General features: G+C 48.8%; 1 protein-coding gene across 3 annotated transcripts in view; it reads right to left on the bottom strand.

The window, feature by feature from the left end:
• EIF2AK4 (eukaryotic translation initiation factor 2 alpha kinase 4) overlaps positions 1-20,396 on the bottom strand; it is a 102,196-nt gene that overhangs the window by 2,808 nt on the left and 78,992 nt on the right. For 2 of the 3 annotated variants that reach the window (XM_004609562.2, XM_055132441.1), the window contains exons 27-35: positions 18,314-18,379; positions 14,776-14,946; positions 14,317-14,451; positions 10,869-10,976; positions 9,924-10,052; positions 7,152-7,238; positions 4,711-4,826; positions 2,997-3,055; positions 795-892 (exon numbers count right to left, since the gene is read on the bottom strand). In XM_004609562.2, coding sequence (XP_004609619.2) covers positions 795-892; positions 2,997-3,055; positions 4,711-4,826; positions 7,152-7,238; positions 9,924-10,052; positions 10,869-10,976; positions 14,317-14,451; positions 14,776-14,946; positions 18,314-18,379 — 969 coding nt within the window. The remainder of the gene's footprint in view (positions 1-794; positions 893-2,996; positions 3,056-4,710; positions 4,827-7,151; positions 7,239-9,923; positions 10,053-10,868; positions 10,977-14,316; positions 14,452-14,775; positions 14,947-18,313; positions 18,380-20,396) is intronic. The other variant, XR_008629295.1, reaches the window with a different exon arrangement.

The following is a 20,396-nucleotide window of genomic DNA, read 5'->3' as shown; positions in this document are numbered from 1 at the left end:
CGAGGTGAAAAATGTGTTTCTACCCAACATCCCGAGGAATAGGAGCGTTTCTAATGGTAAGGGGCTCTCCTTTTGTGTTTCTGCCGAACAACATTTCAAAATAAATATATTATTCTTAACACTCAGCCGCTTCTCTCGATGCAGGTGTCCTGATGGTGCTTGTTGGCATTCATTGTACTGCTTTCCTGTTCTCCCTCTTGTGGGAATTCCCTTATCGCTGCCTATTTGATCAAATTCTTCAGGAAACATCTCTCCTTGCGAAGCTTCCCCCCCCCTTTTTTTAAAAAAATCAAATCACCATGAGATACAGTTACAAAACCACCTATCTCTCCACCAGTATACATTTCCCACCACCAATACCCCCCTAACCCTGCTGTCCGCCCCCCTGCCCACCTCAATGGCAGGTACTTTGTTTCTGTCTCTGCTCTTTCCCTATTTCTTTCTGTCTCCTCTCTTGCCACCCTTTTCTCTCTCTCTCTCCCTGCCCCCCCAAGGGATTATGGTTGGTAATACGGATACTGAGAGGTCATCGCCATCATGTTTGGTCCTTTACCCACTTTCAGCACATATTTCCCATCCAGAGTGACCCCTTCCAACCATCATTGTCATAATGGTCTCTTAGGAAGTCTATCTTGATCATCTGTGCAAGCACGAGTCTTTCTCTCTCATGGAGACAGCGCACCCATTCTTAGGGAAGTGGAAAGACGTTTCCAAGAAACTCTGTCTTATTACTGTCTCCTGTTTCCTTCCTTCCTCCCTAGCCCACCTTGGAAGCCCAGAGAATGGACCAGTACCTGCATCTCATACCGCCTCCGAGTGCTGGCCGACAGCTTCTCTGGGGCTATCACGCTCACGATGGGAACAACTGTGGCTCCGTGGATTTCAAACAAGCCTGAAACAAAGAATTTCAGAGTTCCTGGCCTTAGCTACTTCTTAGCTTTCTCATAACACTCCAGGGGAGTGCTGGTGATTAGAGGATCCACTCTGGTGTGATTCCAAGTGCTAGATTATGTCTTCTCTTATATATTTTTGTTTTTATGGCCATGCAAGGCCATGCCCAGCACCTGGCTCAGAGGGTTGCTCCTGCCAATACTCCAGAGACTGGCGGATGCGGGTCACCCAGGCCTCCCACATGCAAAGCATGCATGCAGCCCCTTGAGCTTTCTCACCAGCTCCCATGCCTGTTTTCTTTATCCGCAACTGCCTAAGAGGAGCTCAGAACCCCAACATCCTGTGGATTTGCTGCTCTGTCCGGACCACCAGCCTTATCTGGTGGGTGTGGAGATGGTTTTTCTTTTTTTTTGCTTTTTGGGTTACACCCGGCACTGCACAGGGGTTACTCCTGACTCTGCACTCAGGAATCACTCCTGGTGGTGCTCAGGAGACCATATGGGATTCTGGGAATCGAACCCGGGTTGGCTGCATGCAAGGCAAACGCCCTACCCGCTGTGCTATCACTCCAGCCCCAAGGTGGGTGTGGAGATGGGGGTGACAGTGATGAGTCGCCAAGATCTCATGCACCCAGAGCACCTCAATTCCTCTTTTGAATCTTAAATTCCTAAAGTATCTGAAATTGCTAGTGGCAGAAAGGGAATGCTAATGGAAATAAATAAACAAGGGCTACATTCTTTTTTTTTTTTTCTTTTTAGGGCCACTTTCTTTTAAACATCCATTATATCTTCTTGTGGACTGAATTCAGACACTTCTGTTTCAGTCAGGCTGATGGATGGGATCAAAGAAGAGCCTTAATTACTCCACTCTTTGCTCTTGGCTTTTAGGAAAACAAAATGCATGCATGTTGTCTACATACTTGATTTTGCATGCAGGAGGCCTGTGTTCAACTGCCAGCAGGGCACATCCCAGCAGCACCAGTAGTGACTCCGACGGCTCCTGGAGTAGCCCTCTTGGGTGTGGCCCCCAAACCACAACCGAATAAATCTAAAATAAAATCTACATCATGGAGTCAGAGAGACAGTAAAGGGAGTAATTTGCCTTGTCTGGCCAGCTCCAATTCAAACCCTCAGTACCACATATGATTCCAGGAGTGACTCAGAGCACTGAGGCAGGAGTAAACCCTGAGCACTATTGGGTGTGGGACTCCCTTCCCCCAACCTATATATAAACACATACATATATATGTATGTATATACATACATATAATGTATATATATACATATATAATAAATTGAGTTGAAGGAAAATCAAAGCACTTGTGAAAAAAGATCAAGATGTCCCAGGATCAAAAGAGCCACCAAATCCTAGTTATTTTATTATTTTTGAGGAGTTTCACAGCACAGGGTGCAATGAATTGTGTATAAGTTACTTTAAATATACATTTCTGGGCCAGAGAGTAACTCAGAAGGGCTGGAGAGCATGCTTTGCTTACAGGAAACCTGGGTTAGGTCCCTGACATCACGTGGTCCCGAGTACTACTGAGTATGTTCTTAAAAAATAACTATAATAACTATATATATGGGTGTGTGTATATATGTATACATATACATATATATATATAATAAATTGAGTTGAAGGAAGATCAAAGCACTTGTGGAAATAAGATCAAGATGTCCCAGGATCAAAAGAGCCACCAAATATATATACACACACATATACACATATATACGTATTTCAGGCTCTGTTAAGCTGTCTCAAAGGCCAAAGTGCATGCTTTGCATGTGGGGGCTCCAAAAATTAACCCAGGTAGCTCTGGTGCCCCCCACATTCCCTTCCCCAAGTATCACAGGCTGGAGAACCAGGCCTTCAGGCCTGCCCAGAATTCCTGGGAGTGGTCCATGGGCACCAGCTCATTTCCAGGGAGGTCCCCAACCCCAAAGTGTATATATACATACACTTTTATACACACACACACACACACACACACATATACATACAGCATGTGTACATCTCTGATATAACAGTTGGTCACAGCCCTGAGTGCTTAGAGCAAACACCACACACGTAACCCTCCAGCTTTATGTTCAGATTATAATTAGTACCTGAAGCATTAGAAAATGACCCCTTCAGATTTTGTACTGCAAGATTATCGGAAGCTTCTCTAAAAACAAGCAAATAAAAACAATTAAAAAAACCCAGTAATGCAAAAGCAACACAACCGATAGCGAATTATTTTTAAAATTAAATATAAGGATATTTAATAAACGTTGGCTAGTAGGGTAGGAAAAACAACAAAAATTTGCACTTAATTTTGCTTCTGGTCCAGAGCAAGCAAAAATGACAAGGACTGTCATTTCAAGTTAACAAATGTCTGATGACAACGTTATGATTTATTCAGGTGGGTCTGAAATTCTGGCTCAACAGAGGAAGCTAATTTCAATGAGATGTAGCGGGTGTTCCTTCCGCTCCCCTCACAATACGAGGAAATGTCAACAAGAGCCTGTCCCACCTTCGTGATGGCCACAACCTTGGCTCACCCTAGGGAGAATATTTGGTAAATATGGAGAGTCTTTCAAATGCTGTGAATCTTCTTTCAAAGACTATGAATTAATAGCATTGTATCTGGGGAAAACAGGGAACTAATTCAAGGAGGGGTTTGAATCCTTCCTCATTCCCTTTCTCTACCCTCCAACCCCATCCCCCGCCTGCCTTCCTTTTCGTGACTGTGCTGAGGACTTACTCTGGTTCTGCACTCAGAGATTACTCTTGGCAGGGCTTAGGGGATCATATGGGGTGCAGGGGATTGAACTCGTGTCAGGCAAGTGTCCTTCCCTGTCTAGATACCTGCAGCTATTATATTCCTATCATGAATATATGAGATCTTTCTCCAGAATACACCTTGCAAAAATACAAAATACCACCAAAATCCACTGAGTAACAGACCCAGTAAGATAATGGCAGACAGATATTGATTCTTCTTGCCTTTCAAAGTGACGAAACATTTTGTGACATGAAGAACCAACGTTAATAATAGTAAGCTGCCTAGTCATATAGAGGGTGATAGAAGCTGCTGAATTATTCAGAAGCAACAGACGGGTTAAATGAAAGTTATCCAGGGCCAGGGCAATAGTATGGTGGGGCTTAACTTGCATGTGGCCAACCAGGGTTCGATCCCTGGCACCTAACATGGTTCTCCAAGCCCATCAGGAGAGAACCAGGCGGAAGTCCTGAGCACTGCTGGGCATGACCCCAAAACAACAACAACAAAGTTATTCAGGTCTATATTTCCAAAAGAATATCCCCCTTCTTTTGGCAGGTGTGGGAGGTGGGGGTGGAGGGGAATCTTATGCCTTCTAAGCACTGCTTAGGGGGCCCTGGGGCCACTCCTGTAGATACTTGGCCAGCAGGGCTGGGCCACTCAATGGTTGGGCCTGGTGCTGTGATGTTGCTCCAGCCCAGGGGTTCTGGGGGTCACTATGACTATACCTACTGGTGCTGAAAAATAAAACTCAGGGACTCAGCATGCAAAGCATGCATTTGGAATTATGTCTGGGTGCCTCTAACTGTTGTTTTATTTTGGTTTTGTTTGGGGGCCACACCTGGCGATGCTCAGGGGTTCCTCCTGGCTCTGCACTCAGGAATCACTCCTGGTGGTGCTTGGGCAACCATATGGGATTCTGGGAACTGAATCGAGCTCAGCTACATTCAAGGCAAATGCCTTACCCACTTGTACTATCGCTCCAGTCCCTCAAACTGACTTCTCGGTAAGTATACAACTTGTGGGCAAGTTTCCTGATAGTTTGGGGCTTTTGTTACCTGGCACCAGTCCTTTCATCACTGACTTTGTTTCTCAGTTTCTGCATAACATGCTCTACCAGATCAGATTCCAGCACACGTTTTTCTGTTTGCCTTTCCTTCTCAAAAGATTTAACCTTAAAGAGAGAAACAACCATCATTTTTAAGATCTACAGGTTGAATCAGTACCTCAGTCACCCAACTGCACAGTTTAGGCTTATGTCTTTTTTTTTGCTTTTGGGCCATGCATACATACATACTCAGGAGACCATGAAGTACTAGCAATTGAATGTGGAGCTCCTGCATGCCAAGTATACATACTCAGGAGACCATGAAGTACTAGCAATTGAATGTGGAGCTCCTGCATGCCAAGTATACATTTCTGCCCTTCATGCTATCTTCTCAACTCCCAAGCTTTTTGGAGTTAGTTTTTTTTTTTTTACTTTTGCTCCCCAAAGGGTATGTGGCAATGTTTGGCAACATTTTTGGTTATGACAACTGAAAGGGGAGCTACTGGCTTGTCACGGGATGAATAAAGTGGTATTTGGGCCTTTAAAGATGAAAATGGTGCGACTGGCTCACTGTTTAACAGAGACAGAGGCAAGAGTCAGAATAGCTGGGAAAGCCAAACCAATGAACCAACAGGAACAAGATCACATCCACCAGAGATGAATGTGGCATCCTGGAACTAAGACCTCACTGCAGAAGGTCGGCCTGGCAAGGTGGGGACTGTGGGTGTTATTCATTGAAGAGCTGCAAAATGCTATGAGGGGAAAAAAAAAACAACTAAAAGAAACTAAATCCACAGATACAGCTGGAGATTTTAGCACTTTGCTCTATGAATAATAGAATAAGTAGGCAAAAATGATTTTTAAAGAAAGGTAGAGAAGACTTTAGTAAGGAAACTAATATGACCTAACTGATATTTATTACTCATCTAATAGGAGTGTCTAATAAGTATATTATTAACCCTTATGACTTAGGTGTGGACGTGCTTAAGGGGCTACCCCTGGCTCTGAGCTCAGGAGTCAGGAGCGGTTCTGGTGGTATTTGGGGTCCATATGGTGCTGGGGCTTAAGCTCAGGCCTCCTGCACAAAAAGTCTGTGCTCGGTCCTTGAACTCATTTCCCAGCCCCACTCTTTTTTCTCTTTTTCGGTCACACCCAGCGATGCACAGGGGTTACTCCTGGCTTTGCACTCAGGAATTACTCCTGGCAGCTGGGGATCGAACCCAGATCAGCTGCGTGCAAGGCAAACGCCTTATCCGCTGTACTATCGCTCCAGCCTCTCTTCTTTTAAACAAAGAGGCAACAATGATTTGTAACTCACATACCATTAAAAAAAAATAGACTATACTTTCTTAGTGAAATTTGGCCTATAGGCTGTTCATTGTCAATTCCTGACTGAAAATTCCATCTTAAAAAACTAGGGAAAAAAACCCAAAAATACACCCAGAAGTCAGAAAACAATAAAGAACATAAACCAATAAAATAGAAAATGAAAAAAAAAAGAAAGAGAAAAATCTGTAGCATCAGTAACTACTTCTCTGAAAAGACAAAATTTATAAATTTCTCAGCAGTATTAGGGATAAAAGAGAGCATGCTATAACAGATTCACAGAGTATAAAAGGGAATGCTTGAAAACTGAGATGAAGTGAAAATATTCTGGGAAAGAATAACATTGTCTACCAAAACTCATCTAGGAGGAAAGCAGCTACATAAACCACGCTGCTCTTAGGTGTTGTGGTTTTACCTGTGAGTTTGACAAAACATGTGGCTAATATAAAAAAAACTGCACAAAAAAACTTGCAGAAAACAGAAGCAAGGACATGATCCCATTCCATTACAGGGTGCCAGCATTACCATGACGTCATAATCAGACAAAGATATTCTGAGAAAAAGGAAGAAGAAAATGTTGATATAGCTCCCCCTTTGACTATACAAATCAAAGTGGTGAGGATGCACGTTTGCGAGCATTTTTAATGAAAACCGGTAAGAAGCTGCCAGAGGACATGCCTGTCAGCAGGTGTCAGCCCTTGGATTCCGAGTTTCTTGGAAGGATAGAGGAGTAAGAGGTGAAAAGTAGAGGAAAACTCTTGTCATCTCTTTCTCATCTTTTTTTTTTTTTTGGCTTTTTGGGTCACACCTGGCGATGCACAGGGGTTACTCCTAGTTCTTTCAGGAATTACCCCTGGCGGTGCTCAGGGGACCATATGGGTTGCTGGGATTTGAACCCGGGTCGGCGGCGTGCAAGGCAAACGCCCTACCCGCTGTGCTATCACTCCAGCCCCTCTCTCTCTCATCGTAAGGTTAAGATGAAAAAGGATGCCTTCCCCTATGCTCTTCAGATACCTGCTTGCTTCCTATGCCCTGGAGCTCAGGGAGAGAGCAAAGGCGTGGATTCCCACCCACATCCGATGGGGCAATCGAATGGTCCTGGGACAAGCTTTCGAGGGGCTTTACCTTGACGTGGTTTCCTTCTTTGTCGGAGACGAGGGCCACATAGGTGATTTCGTGATGCCGGCAGTACTCTTGCAATTCCTCCTGGGACTGAAACATACACACATACGGCTAGGTGACAGAGTCTGGGGAGCAGCGCCTGGGGGAAGCGCTGCACACAGCAGCATTTCAGGGTGAAATTCTAAACACGCTGACTCCAGGGGCTGTAAATATTAAGCAGAGAATTCAAGGGAGGAGAAAGTCCTCGCTGGCTTTCCTTACTCTCACTATTGTTTGCGGCCATGGACAAGACAACGCGTGGGCAGGACAACAAGGCTTTTGAGAGCTTCACCCTGAATGGAAGGTGCCCCGAATTATACAATATGCAAACGTACACATATGTGCACACATGGACACGCATGCAGTGAAAGGGTCTTCAAGGGAAAGCGAAGATGCACGAAAGGCAGGAAGTGTATGTAGGATGGACCACAGTCACTTTGGGGGCCAGAGAGGTAGTATAGTGGGTAGTGCGTTTGCCTTGCATGTGGCCCACCTAAGTTTGAGTCTTGGCATCCCAGAGGGTCCCCTGAGCCCCCAACGGGAGTGATTCCGGAGCAGAGCCTGGTGCGGCCCCCAAACAAACACATGGACAAGGAGTCTGCTCTGGCTGAGCCATTTGTTGTGAGTCTCAGAATAATTCTGAGATGCAGGAACACCAATGTGGGACAGCAGTGGGAGGGTGGGGAGGGTCCTGTCTCCCTGCTGCACCTCTTCGTGTTCCGGGTACCCTAGAGGACCCCGTGAGCTGCCAGTGCAGCTGATAAAAGTCTGTTCTTGAAGGTGGGGACTCGAGACACTGCTTTCCTCACTGCTCCACCCAGAGCAGTGTCAGGCTTGCGGGGGTGGGGTGGGGGGGAACAGAGGGAGGAGCAGGCCACAAATGGTACACAGGAGGCCTCGGGCCAGTGTGCCAGGCTAGACAGCATCTTCATCCCTACCACAGGGAGCGTGAGGCCTGCCCCGGGAAAGTGACTCTGCAGACAGGGCGCCAGGGGGAGGATAGAGAAGCTGTAGCCCGTGACACACTATGGACCTGGCTGCAAGCAAAGACGAAATCCTGCAGTTTGCTGTGACACGGACAGGACTTGAGGGTGCTGTGCAGGGTGAAGGGGGTGTGAGAAGGACCACACAGAATGAGCTTGCTCAGTCTCTGGAGCGTAAAGAAAAGCCTGGAGGGAATGTAAAACTAGTGGCCAGCGGCAACAGCGTCGGCCTATGGAACGGAGTTTGCTGAAGGGGTGGCAGAGGGCGGACCTGTTGACAGTGGTGGACATTTAATGACTAAATGACCCCTGAGGGGCTGGAGTGATAGCACAGCAGGTAGGGCGTTTGCCTTGCAAGCGTCCAACCCGGGTTCGATTCCCATCAACCCATATGGTCCCCTGAGCACCGCCAGGGGTGACTCCTAAGTGCAGAGCCAGGAGAGTAACCCCAGTGCATCTCAAGGTGTGACCCCCCCCAAGGTGTAGCCCCAGTTAGGAGGCGGCTATGGTATAACAACACTACATGCCTGAAACCACACCCTAAACAGTGCTGGAAATCAGGGCGCCAAAATGAAAACAGAAGCAAATCACACAAATGACAACAAAGTCAAGGATCTTGAGATGGAAGGTCATTCTGGACTGCCCTAGGGGGGTGGGCACTGCATTCACAAGCAACCTGGTAAGAGGGAGATGGGAAGGGTGAGGGAGGAAGAAGACGCTCTGCTCCTGAGTTGGGGCATAGAGGAAGGGACCAGAGAGCCGGGGAGGAGGAGCTGAAAAGAAGAGGAAATGGATTCCCCTCCAGGAGGACCCAGCCTGTCAACACCTGGATTTTAGCATAGTAAAAATTGATTTTGAGCTTCTTTTTAATTTTCTTTTCTTTTTCTTCTTTTTGAGGGGGATAACTTGAGTGGGGGGTCTCATGTTTGGACCGTATCTGGCAGTATTCAAGGGCTACTCCAGCACTGTGTTTGGGGGTCTGTCCCGGCGATGCTCAGAGAACTATGGCCTGTTGGGGAAGAAGTTTGGGTCCCCGGATGGAAAGCCTGCACTTGTGCCCGCTGGGCTATGCCTCTGCCCTCACTCTGGAGTTCTAAACTCCAGAAATACAAGATAATACCACATCTCACTGCATGATCGTTGCCTGCCCATATCATTACATCTTGTTTTAATACTGACACTGTATCACTGTCACTGTCATCGCGCTGCTCATCGATTTGCTTGAGTGGGCACCAGTAACGTCTCCATTATGAGACTTGTTACTGTTTTTGGCATATTGAATACGCCCCGGGGAGCTTGCCAGGCTCTGCCGTGTGGGCCAGATACTCTCGGTAGCTTGCCGGGCTCTCTGAGAGGGGCGGAGGAACTGAACCCTGGTCAGCTGTGTGGAAGGCAAACTCCCTACCACTGTGTTATCTCTCCAGCCCAATACTAACGCAATGATAAAAAAAAAAAAGCTTCACATCTCACTTTTTTTTTGCAAACAAAACAAAACAAAACAAAATCTCACTTTTTTTTTTTTTTGCAAAGAAACAAAACAAAACAAAAGTCCAACTGGCACATAATCCACAATGATTCCTCAGTGAAATGCCATAGGCTTATGCAATTTTAAACTGAGGTTTGTGGTAAATTGCTAGGAGACAAATCAGAAGAGAATAACAAAGTTTCGACAGGAGCAGAGAGAGTGGGAGCTGAGCCTCAGAGCGCTTCCCTGCTGATGTACCCGCCACTCAGGTGCTTGGTGTTGCCTTACCTGCGACCAGTCGTACATGATTTCCGCTGTGATTCCCGCTGTCCAGAGTTTCTGGGTTAAGTTGATGGCTCTGGACATGGACATCTGGCCAACACTGACCACCAGGAGGTCACAAGAGCTTATTGTAACCTGGATGGGAAACAGAGTGGCTGCTTTTAGAGGAGGAAGACGGGGCTGCAGCCCCCGCGGGGAGGCAAAGGTCTCTACTTGGAGAACCCAAAAGATATGACGTAGTGAAAAATGACCTCTACTGTTAATTTTTTTAGTTTGAGGGTACATTCAGTGGTACCCGGGGGTCACTCCTGGCAGTATTTGGGGGACCAGGCAGTTCTAGGGATCACAGCCAGGGCTCCTGCATGTGGAGCATGTGCCCTCTGAGCATCTCCCCGGTACCTAGTCATTTTTGGGGGGGTGGGTTGGGAAACACCCGGCGGTGCTCAGGGCCATTCCTGCTCTGGGCTCAGGAATGACTCCCATAGTGCTCAGGAGCCCTTAGGCAGTACTGGCAGATCCAACAGGGGGTGACAGGATGCAAGGCAAGTGCCTTCGCCCCTGTACTATCTCTCCACCCCCTACAGCCATCTCTTATAGCAGAAATTATGGCAGCTGCCCAAGACCATTAGAATGACATTCTTCTGGGAAAACTAATCTTGCCAGGGGAAACAGAAGGGACAAAGCACTATTTTTAGCTCTATCTGAGGAAAAGGGCCTCTGATGACAACTACAAAAATCTCTCATTTACACAGAGCGTGACAGATGAGTCAAGTGAGGCTAGGGATGGAGGTGGACGGTCTCCCAGGCTCAGGGTGGAAATTCCATGACCGACACCAAGACCTTGTCTGCCATGGCAAAGAAAATCCCCCAACTGCCAGTCTCTAGCTGCTGCGACAGGGACTCCGTGGACCACATGAAAGACACAGCGCCCTGGCGAGCAGCTGCACTCACAGGTTCTTCCATGCTGAGGACGGCGGCAGAGATCTTCTCGATAGCGATGCTGACTCCGATGGCAACAGGAACTGGCCCCAGCGCCTGGGGGCCTCTGAACTGGGGGACCTGTGGGCACACACACAGCTCTGGTTAGGAAATGCAGAAGCCACAGAGAGTATGGGTGTCAACAAGGAGAGGGCACACAATGCTGGCAACTTAGCCACGGGCTCAGTGAGGAGCCATGTGGACACGTGTGAGAAGTAAGCTGGTACATGTAGGGAAGGGAGCTGGACAGCCATGAGCCACGAGCCACGTGGCTGGAATGTTTGAATGAAGGTCACTGTGAATCAATACATCGAATCAGCGCTGGCTGCAAAGATGCCAAATGCAAAAGTGAAGATAACAACAGTTTGAATGACATGTTGATATAGTTTCGTGGGTATACCAAATTAGATGAGACACTGGATCAAAGTTAATTTCATCTGTCTCTTTATAGTCAATATTACTCGACACAATTATGGGTGTTCTGGTTCTGTACCAAAATTCACAATTCTCCCTATTTCTTGTACTAAGGGCAGCGAACAATCTTGGCCACTGGGTGTAAGCCAAGCTGAGATGGAAGTGAAGAGAAGCGGAAAGGCAGGGGGATTAGTGGGTAGGGACCATGCCATATGAAGGGACATGCTCCCTGGGGCGTGGACATGTTCCCAGAGAACCCAGAGAATGGTGGCTGGAGAAATCTGCCCAGAAATGCCAAGAACCAGTGAAAGAGTCTCAAGAAAAGCCTGGTCTCTGGTGAAAGACCAAGAAAGGGGCAACCACGCAGGGCAGAAGACTGTTCGGCATCCAGTGCTGGACAGAGGCTGAGTGCGGTGACACAGTCACCCAATGTATAGAGGCCTCCTAGCAAGTGGCATCCCAGATTAAGTGGGGATACCTGGCCATGTCATCCCACTCCACCCCGCAAGGTAAGCGGGGTCTGGGTTCCAGACTTGCACACTCACGCAGGCAGTAACTCCTCATCCTCCCCATGAAGGATGCCGAAAAGGCTGAGAGCCTCCAGATTCCTCTGTCCCTCTCGGACAGCCCGGCAAGCTACTGAGAATATTCTGCCCGCCCGGCAGAGCCTGGCAAGCCACCCGTGGCATATTCGATATGCCAAAAACAGTAACGACAAGTCTCACAATGGAGACGTTACTGGTGCCCGCTTGAGCAAATTGATGAACAACAGGACAACAGTGTTACAGTGCTGTGAGTCTGAGTGTGCAGAAAAGAATTATTTAAGACCACTGTACTATAAATAAAATAAATGGAAATGAGGTGGGATAACGTAGGGAGGTAACTTTCTATATCATTTAATTTGGTGTTTTTGCTAGAAATTGAGCTTCCAAATGAAACAGCAATACCACTTCTGGAAATATGTCCTGAGGGTGCAAAAAAGCACAGTAGAAAAGACATCTGCACCTGTATGTTCATTGCAGCACTGTTCACAATAGCCAGAATCTGGAAACAACCCGCGTGCCCGAGAACAGATGACTAGTTAAAGAAACCTTGGTACATCTACACAATGAAATACTATGCAGCTGTTAGGAAAGATGAAGTCATGAAATTTATAAATTGCTTATAAGTGGACGGTCATAAAGAGTATCATGCTAAGTGAAATGAGTAAGAAAGAGAGGGACAGACATAGAATGACTGCACACATTTGTGGAATATAAAATATCATAATCTGAGACTAACACCCAAGGACAGTAGAGACAGGTCCAGGAAGATTACTCCATGGTTGGAAGCCATCTTATGAGCTGGGGGAAAAGGAAGCTGAATAGAGAAGGAATCACTAAGTCAATGAAGGTTGGAGGGATCGCTCGGGATGGGAGATGTGTGCTGAAAGTAGATAAAGGACCAAACATGATGGCCTCTGAGTATCTGTATTGCAAACCATAATGTCCCAAAGTAGAGACAGAGTAAGAGGGAAACTGTCTGCCATGGAGGCAGGGGGAGAGGTGGAAAGGGGGTGGGTGGGTTGTGGGGTTGGGATACTGGGGACATTGGTGGTAGAAAATGTGCACTGGTGGAGGGATGGGTGTTCGATCATTGTATGACTGAAATGCAAACATGAAAGTTTTATAAGTGTAGCTCATGGGGATTCAATTAAAAAAAAAAGAAAAAAATGGGCATTTTTATTGTTTTTTGGGGGGTGGGAGGGTAGGTTTTGAGTGACACCTGCAGGTTTTCAGGTGTCACTCCTGGCAGTGCTCAGGGAACCAGGTGCTGGAGTAAACTGGGGCTGGCTGCTTGCAAGGCAAGCACCTTTACCCTTACATGGTCTTTGGCTCCGCCATTCTATGCCATTTGAACCAGAAAATATCAACACAAGCCGATCTCTATGATGAACAAAAAGCTCTGAGTTTGGCTGGCAGTTATGAGGGAATCCACATGCATACTCAATGGTGTATCAAAGTCCTCTGCCTGTTCTCATATGTAGTTATGCCAGGCTTAATCAATGGAGGAAACGGAATGAAGTGTGTATAAGATCTCTCTGTACACCTTTGCAGCTTCCTGTAACCCTTTTATTTATTTATTTATTTTTTTTTGAGGGGGTTGCCATGCCTAGCAGTGCTCAAGGGACCATGTTGTACTGGGGATAGAACCTGGGTCTCCCACATGTAAAGCATGCACTCAGCTCATGGAGCCCTTTTTGACTGAACCTTTATTCTCGGGGGGCAGGGGTGGTGTGTGTGTGTGTGTGTGTGCACGTGTGTGTGTGTGAGACCCAGCAGTGCTCAGGGGCTACTCCTGGCTTTGTGCTCAAGGGTCACTCCTGTGTGTGCTTGGGGATCTTTTGTGACTGGCAAGATGCAAGGCAAGTGCCATCACCTCTATACTCTCTCTCCCACAGAATTCTTTATTTCGAAAGAAGTTAAGGGGCCAGAGGAGAGCCCTGTGGGCAGAGCACCTGTGCCTAAGGGGCACAATGCTGAATTCCCCAGCACGGCCCCACACGCCGAGCACAGCCGTGGTGGTTCTGCCCTCTGTGGTCCCTGGGGCCACAAGCATACCACGACCGAGTGTCTCCGAGCCCTGCAGCTCTGCGGCTGTGACTCGAGTGAGTACTGCCAGTGTGTGAGCACCGCGACCACAGCAACAACCACAAAGGGAGGTGAAGGGCAGAGAGATTTTTGTTCTGGTGTTGGGGCCACACCCAGGGTTGCTGGGGGTCACTCCCATGCGTTCCAGCCCTTTGCGCCATCTCCTTAGCCTTCCCCCGCAGTAACCCAAAAGTGGGAATCATGACAGACTGGGTCACGCGGCATTTCTGTGCCTCGATGAAAGACACACAGGTGCCAGCTTCAGCGGAGTAGCGGTTTGATGCTTCCCCAGGGACGAGAAGCGTCAGAACCGCGAGCTGAGGAAGCTTTGAGACGAGCACAGGACAGACTCATGGGCCGGGGCGCCGCCAGCTCACCAGCAGGTCGTATCTGCCGCCGGCCGCCAGGATCTCCGACACGGCCCTGTGCCTTCGGCGGATGAAGGCCACAAACTGGAAGATGAGGCCGCTGTGCTGCTGCACCTTGTAGACCAGGCCCAGGTTGACCAGGACCTGTGAAGGGGCAAGGTCAGTTAGACACACGGAGGGCACGAGTCTGGCAGAGAGAAACTCGCTACCAGTCCTGGTGTCCCAGGCGCTGACAGCGGGAGGGAGCACTGTCTATGGGGGTGGGGGAGGCATGATGCTTGCAAGGAAATTCCGATCGGAGGCAAACATAATTATAGAGATACTCAGTGTTCCATACTGTGGGAAGCAGAAAAAAAAACAAAAGGAACACAGCTGGCATCAAGGAAGGGTCACCCATTTCCCCTCAGCCTACTGGGCATGCTACAGACTGGGAAAGCCACCACTCCCGTCAGACACCCGTTGCCAAACCTGTAACTTGATGCCAAGTTTCTTCAGCAGGCCGACAACCTCCTCCAGATCTTTCAAGCCGTACTTCACCAGCTGCGCAACGCCAGTCTTCTGTTTCGTCAGCGAATTGATTGTTGGCATTAGGTCGGGCAGTTCTCCCTTCTGCTCAATGAACTTGTAGAGCCGACACAGCTGCCAAGCGAAAGGCACCGTTACCTTCCACACCTGGGAAGACTCACTTTGCACTGGGTTTTGTAACTTTGTTCATTTTTTTTTTTTGGGGGGGGCATACCTGACAATGGTCAGGGGTCACTTCCTGGCTCTACACTCAGGAATCACTCCTGGGAGTGCTTGGGGGCGGGCATAGGGGGATGCAGGGACATGAACCCAGGTTGGCTGCGTGCAAGGCAAACACCCTACCTGTTGTGCTATCTCTCCGCCCTCTGCATTGTGTTCTATATAGATGGGGTTATGAGGGGAAGATAGGAAAGAACTTCTGCACCTCCCAGAGGGGTGATCTAGTGCTCAGGGGTCATTTTGACTTTTCCCACAACCCTGAGGATTATCCTTTTAGTTCTTTGCTCTTCTCTGTTTGCGGGGGGGGGGGGGCACATAGCAGTGCTCAGAGGCTACTTCCTACAGTGTTCTGGAGGACCATGCAGTGCTGGGGACAGAACAGGGGTCAGTGTAAAGCAAGAAAAGACAGTTACCCCCAGACTATCTTTCCAGCTGCCAGCACTCTCCTTTTAATTCAGAAGCTCTGAAGGTACCTTGCAGATGTGCCAGTGAGTTTCTTAAATCAAACACACTGAAGAGTTCACGTTGTCTGTGGCATGAGCAGAGGCTCTGTTACGTACTGTCACACCAGAACCGTTTCTCTTAACCTCCTGCACTCTTACTGCTTTCTGTTACGACAGACAACCTGGGCAGCAGGGAAGCACAGTGCAGCGACTTGTCCCAAGAGGACACAGACGTGGCAGCAACTCCCTCTCCTTCCGGGGCTGTTCCCGGGTCCTTTCTTCCCTTCCATCCTCTTCCCCCTCGATCCCAGATCTCACCAGGAGGGGGCAGTGTTAGCGAGGCTCTATCTGGGGGTCCGGCCCAGGGTCCACACAGCAGGGAAAAAGAAGTAACTCCCCATAGCTGGAAGCCTGCTTCATGAGTGGAGGGGAGAAGGCAGATGGAATAGAGAAGGGATCACTAAGAAAATGATGGCTGGAGGAATCAGTCACAGTGGGAGATGTGTGCTGAAAGCAGATAATGGACCAAACGTGATGACCTCTCAGTGTCTGTGTTGTAAGCCACAATGCCCAAAAGTAGAGAGAGAGTATGGGGAATATTGTCTGCCATGGAGGCAGGGGGAGGGTGGGAGAGGGGGGTTATACCGGGGATATCGGTGGTGGGGAATGTGCACTGGTGAAGGGATGGGTGTTTGATCATTATGTGATTGTAACCCAAACATGAAAGCTTGTAACTATCTCACGGTGATTCAATAAAGGAAGGAAAGAAAGAAAGAAAGAAAGAAAGAAAGAAAGAAAGAAAGAAAGAAAGAAAGAAAGAAAGAAAGAAAGAAAGAAAGAAAGAAAGAAAGAGAGAAAGAGAAATAACTGTGATCATAAAGCCACAAAGAAGATACCTACGAGCTAAAGTGCAGATTACCGAGACATGAAATCACTGCTATGGCCACGTTCCTGGTTCACTCAGCTACACATCGGCACATGAATGAAGCTGAGGCTTCGTAGGGTTGGGCACGACCATCACAAAGCACTTGCATTGTGGGAATGGGGTCACCACAGGTGCTGGATGTCCAGCAGTGCTGCTGCTTGGGTCTGGTGGTACCATTCCTGAGTCCCTCAGTAAGCAGTGCCGGGTGACGGAATTCTAGTCTTGCCCAGGTGAGACGTGTATCCTAACATTTAAGTCATCTCCCGAGACCTCTCCTGTGACTTTCTTTTTTTTTTTTCTTTTTGGATCACACCCAGCGATGCTCAGGGGTCACTCCTGGCTCTGCACTCAGGAATTACCCCTGGCCATGCTCAGGGGACCATATGGGATGCTGGGAATCGAACCCAGGTCGGTCGCGTGCAAGGCAAATGCCCTACCCGCTGTGCTATCACTCCAGCCCCTCTCCTGTGACTTTCTAATTTTTAATTTTTCATTAAAAAAAAAAAAGAAAATTGGAGGCCACACTCAGTGACGCTCAGAAGAACCAGGTCTGTTCATATGCAAGGCAAACTCCTTCCCCCTGTACGAGCTTTCTCATTCCATCACCTAGTGGCTTAACTTTTGATTAATCAATGAGTTAATGTTGGCTTCAGAGCTATAGCTGCTGATGCTCAAGGGTCACTCTGGCTCTGCACTCGGGAATCACTCCTGGTGGGGGGCTCTGGGAAATCAGACTGAATCCGTGTGGGTCATGTGCAGGGCAAGAACCTTACCCATTGTACTATCTCCCCGGCCCCTACTTAGTGGCTTTTTTAAAGGTCAATATGAGCAAAGAAGTTGAATGCAATCTATGTTTTCTTTAACTGACCCTCCCTCCCGCCCCTAACACTATGCCTGCCGTACTGCAGCAGGTGCACAAAAGACCAAGATGACTCCACCTGCATCTAATCATAGTTTAATAGATTCCACATGTGAATTTTGCTGCTTCCTGCCAAATCCCGTCATTATCAGACCAAGGGCTAGAGGGGTTCCGGGAAAGCTAACAACAACAACCCCCCTGACCCAAAACAAAATAAAAAACCACTCTTTTTAGATAAATATTCATAAAAACATACAAGGTCCCTACTGCTGTTCAGTGACTCAATTATGCGTGGGTTCTGGTGCTAACAGTCAGGGAGCAATTTGATGCCTGGAGACAGAATACAATGAACCTATTTACCCTGTGAGATTTATTCACTGCCAGGGCTCGGAGTGACGGTAGGGTGTTTGCCTTGCACACGGCCAGCCCAGGTTTTATCCGGGCCACCCCACATGTTGCTGGCTCCCCAACTCCCCCGAGTTCACCAGAGCCAGGAGTGAGTCCTGAGGACCTCTGGGTGTGGCTCCAAACAAAATCAAACCAAAACCAAAACCAAAAGATTTACTCACTGCCCAAGGGAGCACATGGAGGAGTTGGAAATGTACCAGAACAGCAAGAGCTTTCTCTCAACTCTTAGGTGGTAGGAGGCTGGTGGGGGCTGGGGGGGGGACCCCCAAATGACTCTGCAGTGCTCCGTGCCTCCTCCCAGCGCAGAACATTTCAGAGGAGGACAACGAGTTCCCGCTCTGCCGGGAAGGAGGCTCGACCAGGTGCAGCCTTTTGGCGGGGAGTGGAAGCAACGTGTGCGTGGATGCCCACTCAGGAATGGGCACCCGGAGGCGTTCTTGGTCCTGGACCTGCCTCCTTGTGTCCCCTGATCCCCAAGGTTGCCATGTTACCGATTAACACTCCAGGGAAAAATGGTGCCTAGGAGGTGACAAGCAGCGCTGCCACACAGCAAGAATCTGGGGGGCATTTTCAGGATATCAGAAAATTACAGAGCAGACTGTTACAGCAGCCAGAGAAAATACTCACACTATTAGAAGACAAGGACAGATTACAGAATTTAGCTTCCACTTCTCTCCTCGTCAGCTTCTCCGTCTGATGGAGGAGAAAAGGTAACAGTCAAGGCTCATCGCATTCGGCCCTGAACACGATGCAATTTCTGAGCTCCTTTCGATGAAGCACAGTCTTCTTTTTTGGGGGGACAAGATGTTCCATCAAGGGTGGATTCGTATTGTGACAAAAACCTTCTCCCCGAACGCCTCCCGCCCTTGTGTCCCCGCCAGCTAATTCCCGTAATTACACATAAAACTCTAACTCTGGTGGTTTAAAATAGGAGCAGCCCCGCTGACCGCCGGAGAATGAAAAGAGGGGCGCCGTGCCCCCGCAGAATGGTGTGCTAGCCCCGACAAGGATCAGGCTTCCCGTGGTGGGGGTGGTGGGGGCGGGGAATGTCACTGTCTCAGGTTCCTGACACAGAAGCCTGACGTGGAAAACACAGAAGCCATCCTGTGGCCGTGATGGGAGGCAGGGGTGTGTGTGAGGGCGAGGAAGACTGGAAGCCCCTCTGCTACCCCCTGGGCCCCCTGGGTTCGGCATTACCCTGCATCTGTCACTGCCTCCAGCAGTGCACTTTGAGGGCAGGAAGAAACCTCGCAGAGACACACACTGGGAACCACTAGGCCCCCCGTGTGTCCCTGTGAGATGGAAGGAGGAAACGAAAGCTCGGGGGCTCAGCCCGTTGGCGTCAAGTCCAGCAGGCCGCCGCGGGATTCTCTAGCCTGTTCTGCCTCCACCACCCACCCTGCACGGTGACAAAAGGCCTTGTCGTGGAGTCTCTGGGGTGCCTCTGAAAAAAACGCCTTTCACAGAGTGAACGGCTGTGTGCTCCGTGGATATTCTCCTGGACAAGGATCGGCATGTGCCTCTAAAGATGACACCAATGCCCCTCCCGGCCCTGCGTGTGCAGAGACACGGGCAGCGGGAAGGTGGTGGGAAATGAGGCCCCGGCAGACATCTAAGCTACTCTCCCCTCCAATTCAACCCACCTGAATCCATCAAGAACTTTCCTGAGGAGCCCTGGCAGGCCAGGAGCATTCTTTTTCTTCTTCTCTTTTTATTGTTTTTGTTTTTGAGCCACACCCAGCAGTGCTCAGGGATCACTCCTGGAGAACTTAGGGAATCATTTGGAGTGCCAGGGATTGAACCTGGGCCGACTGCATGCAAAGCAAACGCCCTACCTGCTGTACTAGCTCTCCAGCCCCAAGAAGCATTATTAATATTATTTTTTGTGCTGTTGTTTGTTTCTTGGTTTTTGGGCCACATCCAGCTGTGCTCAGGGACCACTCCTGATGGTGTTGAGGGAGCATATGTGGTGCCAGGGATTGAACCTGGGCTAGCTGTATTCCCTGCTGTCCTCTCTCCAGCCCCCCTCCCCCACCCCGTGTTTTGTTCTTCATCCTAGCACGCCCTTTCATGCTTCTCTAAACCAGGGGGAGTAACAGCACCTGTGGCGGGCTCAGTCCTTTCATGTCAAGAGCTTGGAATGATGCTGGGCTCCGGGACAGGTGGTAGATAATGTAACATGGAGTCAGGGAGAGAGTTCAGGGGTGAGGGCACATGTTCTGCAAGCCCCCAACCGGAGGCCCCTGAGTATGCTGGGACCTTGCATTGAACCACCAAGCCAAGTACCACCAGCAGTGGTCCCAGGGCTCTGTTAGCACCTTTTGGGAGTCCCTTATCCCCCATATTGACTTTTACTTTTGTTTTTTTGGGTCATACCTAGTGGTGCTTGCAGTTGCTTCAGGTTTGGCAACTGCCTTCAGAGGTTCTGCTGGGGGGACGTGTGGTTCAGGGAGCGAACCCTGGGGCTCCCCTATGCAAAGCATGGACTCCTGTCCTCTGAGCATCTCCCTGGCTCATATGTGAGTGGATCTGCTTTCACCAGGGAGCGTGGACAGTGGGGGTGGTTGGAATTACCATGGAGCTTGTGCAGCCCCAGAGATTATTTTTATTTATTATTACTATTATTTTTGCTTTTGGGGTCACACCCAGCAATGCTCAGGGGTTACTCCTGGCTCTGCACTCAGGAATTACTCCTAGCGGTGCTGGGGGA

Source organism: Sorex araneus, chromosome 3 (genome assembly GCF_027595985.1).
Source record: "Sorex araneus isolate mSorAra2 chromosome 3, mSorAra2.pri, whole genome shotgun sequence".
Taxonomy (NCBI): Eukaryota; Metazoa; Chordata; class Mammalia; order Eulipotyphla; family Soricidae; genus Sorex; species Sorex araneus.
This window is presented reverse-complemented; position numbering and strand designations above follow the sequence as displayed.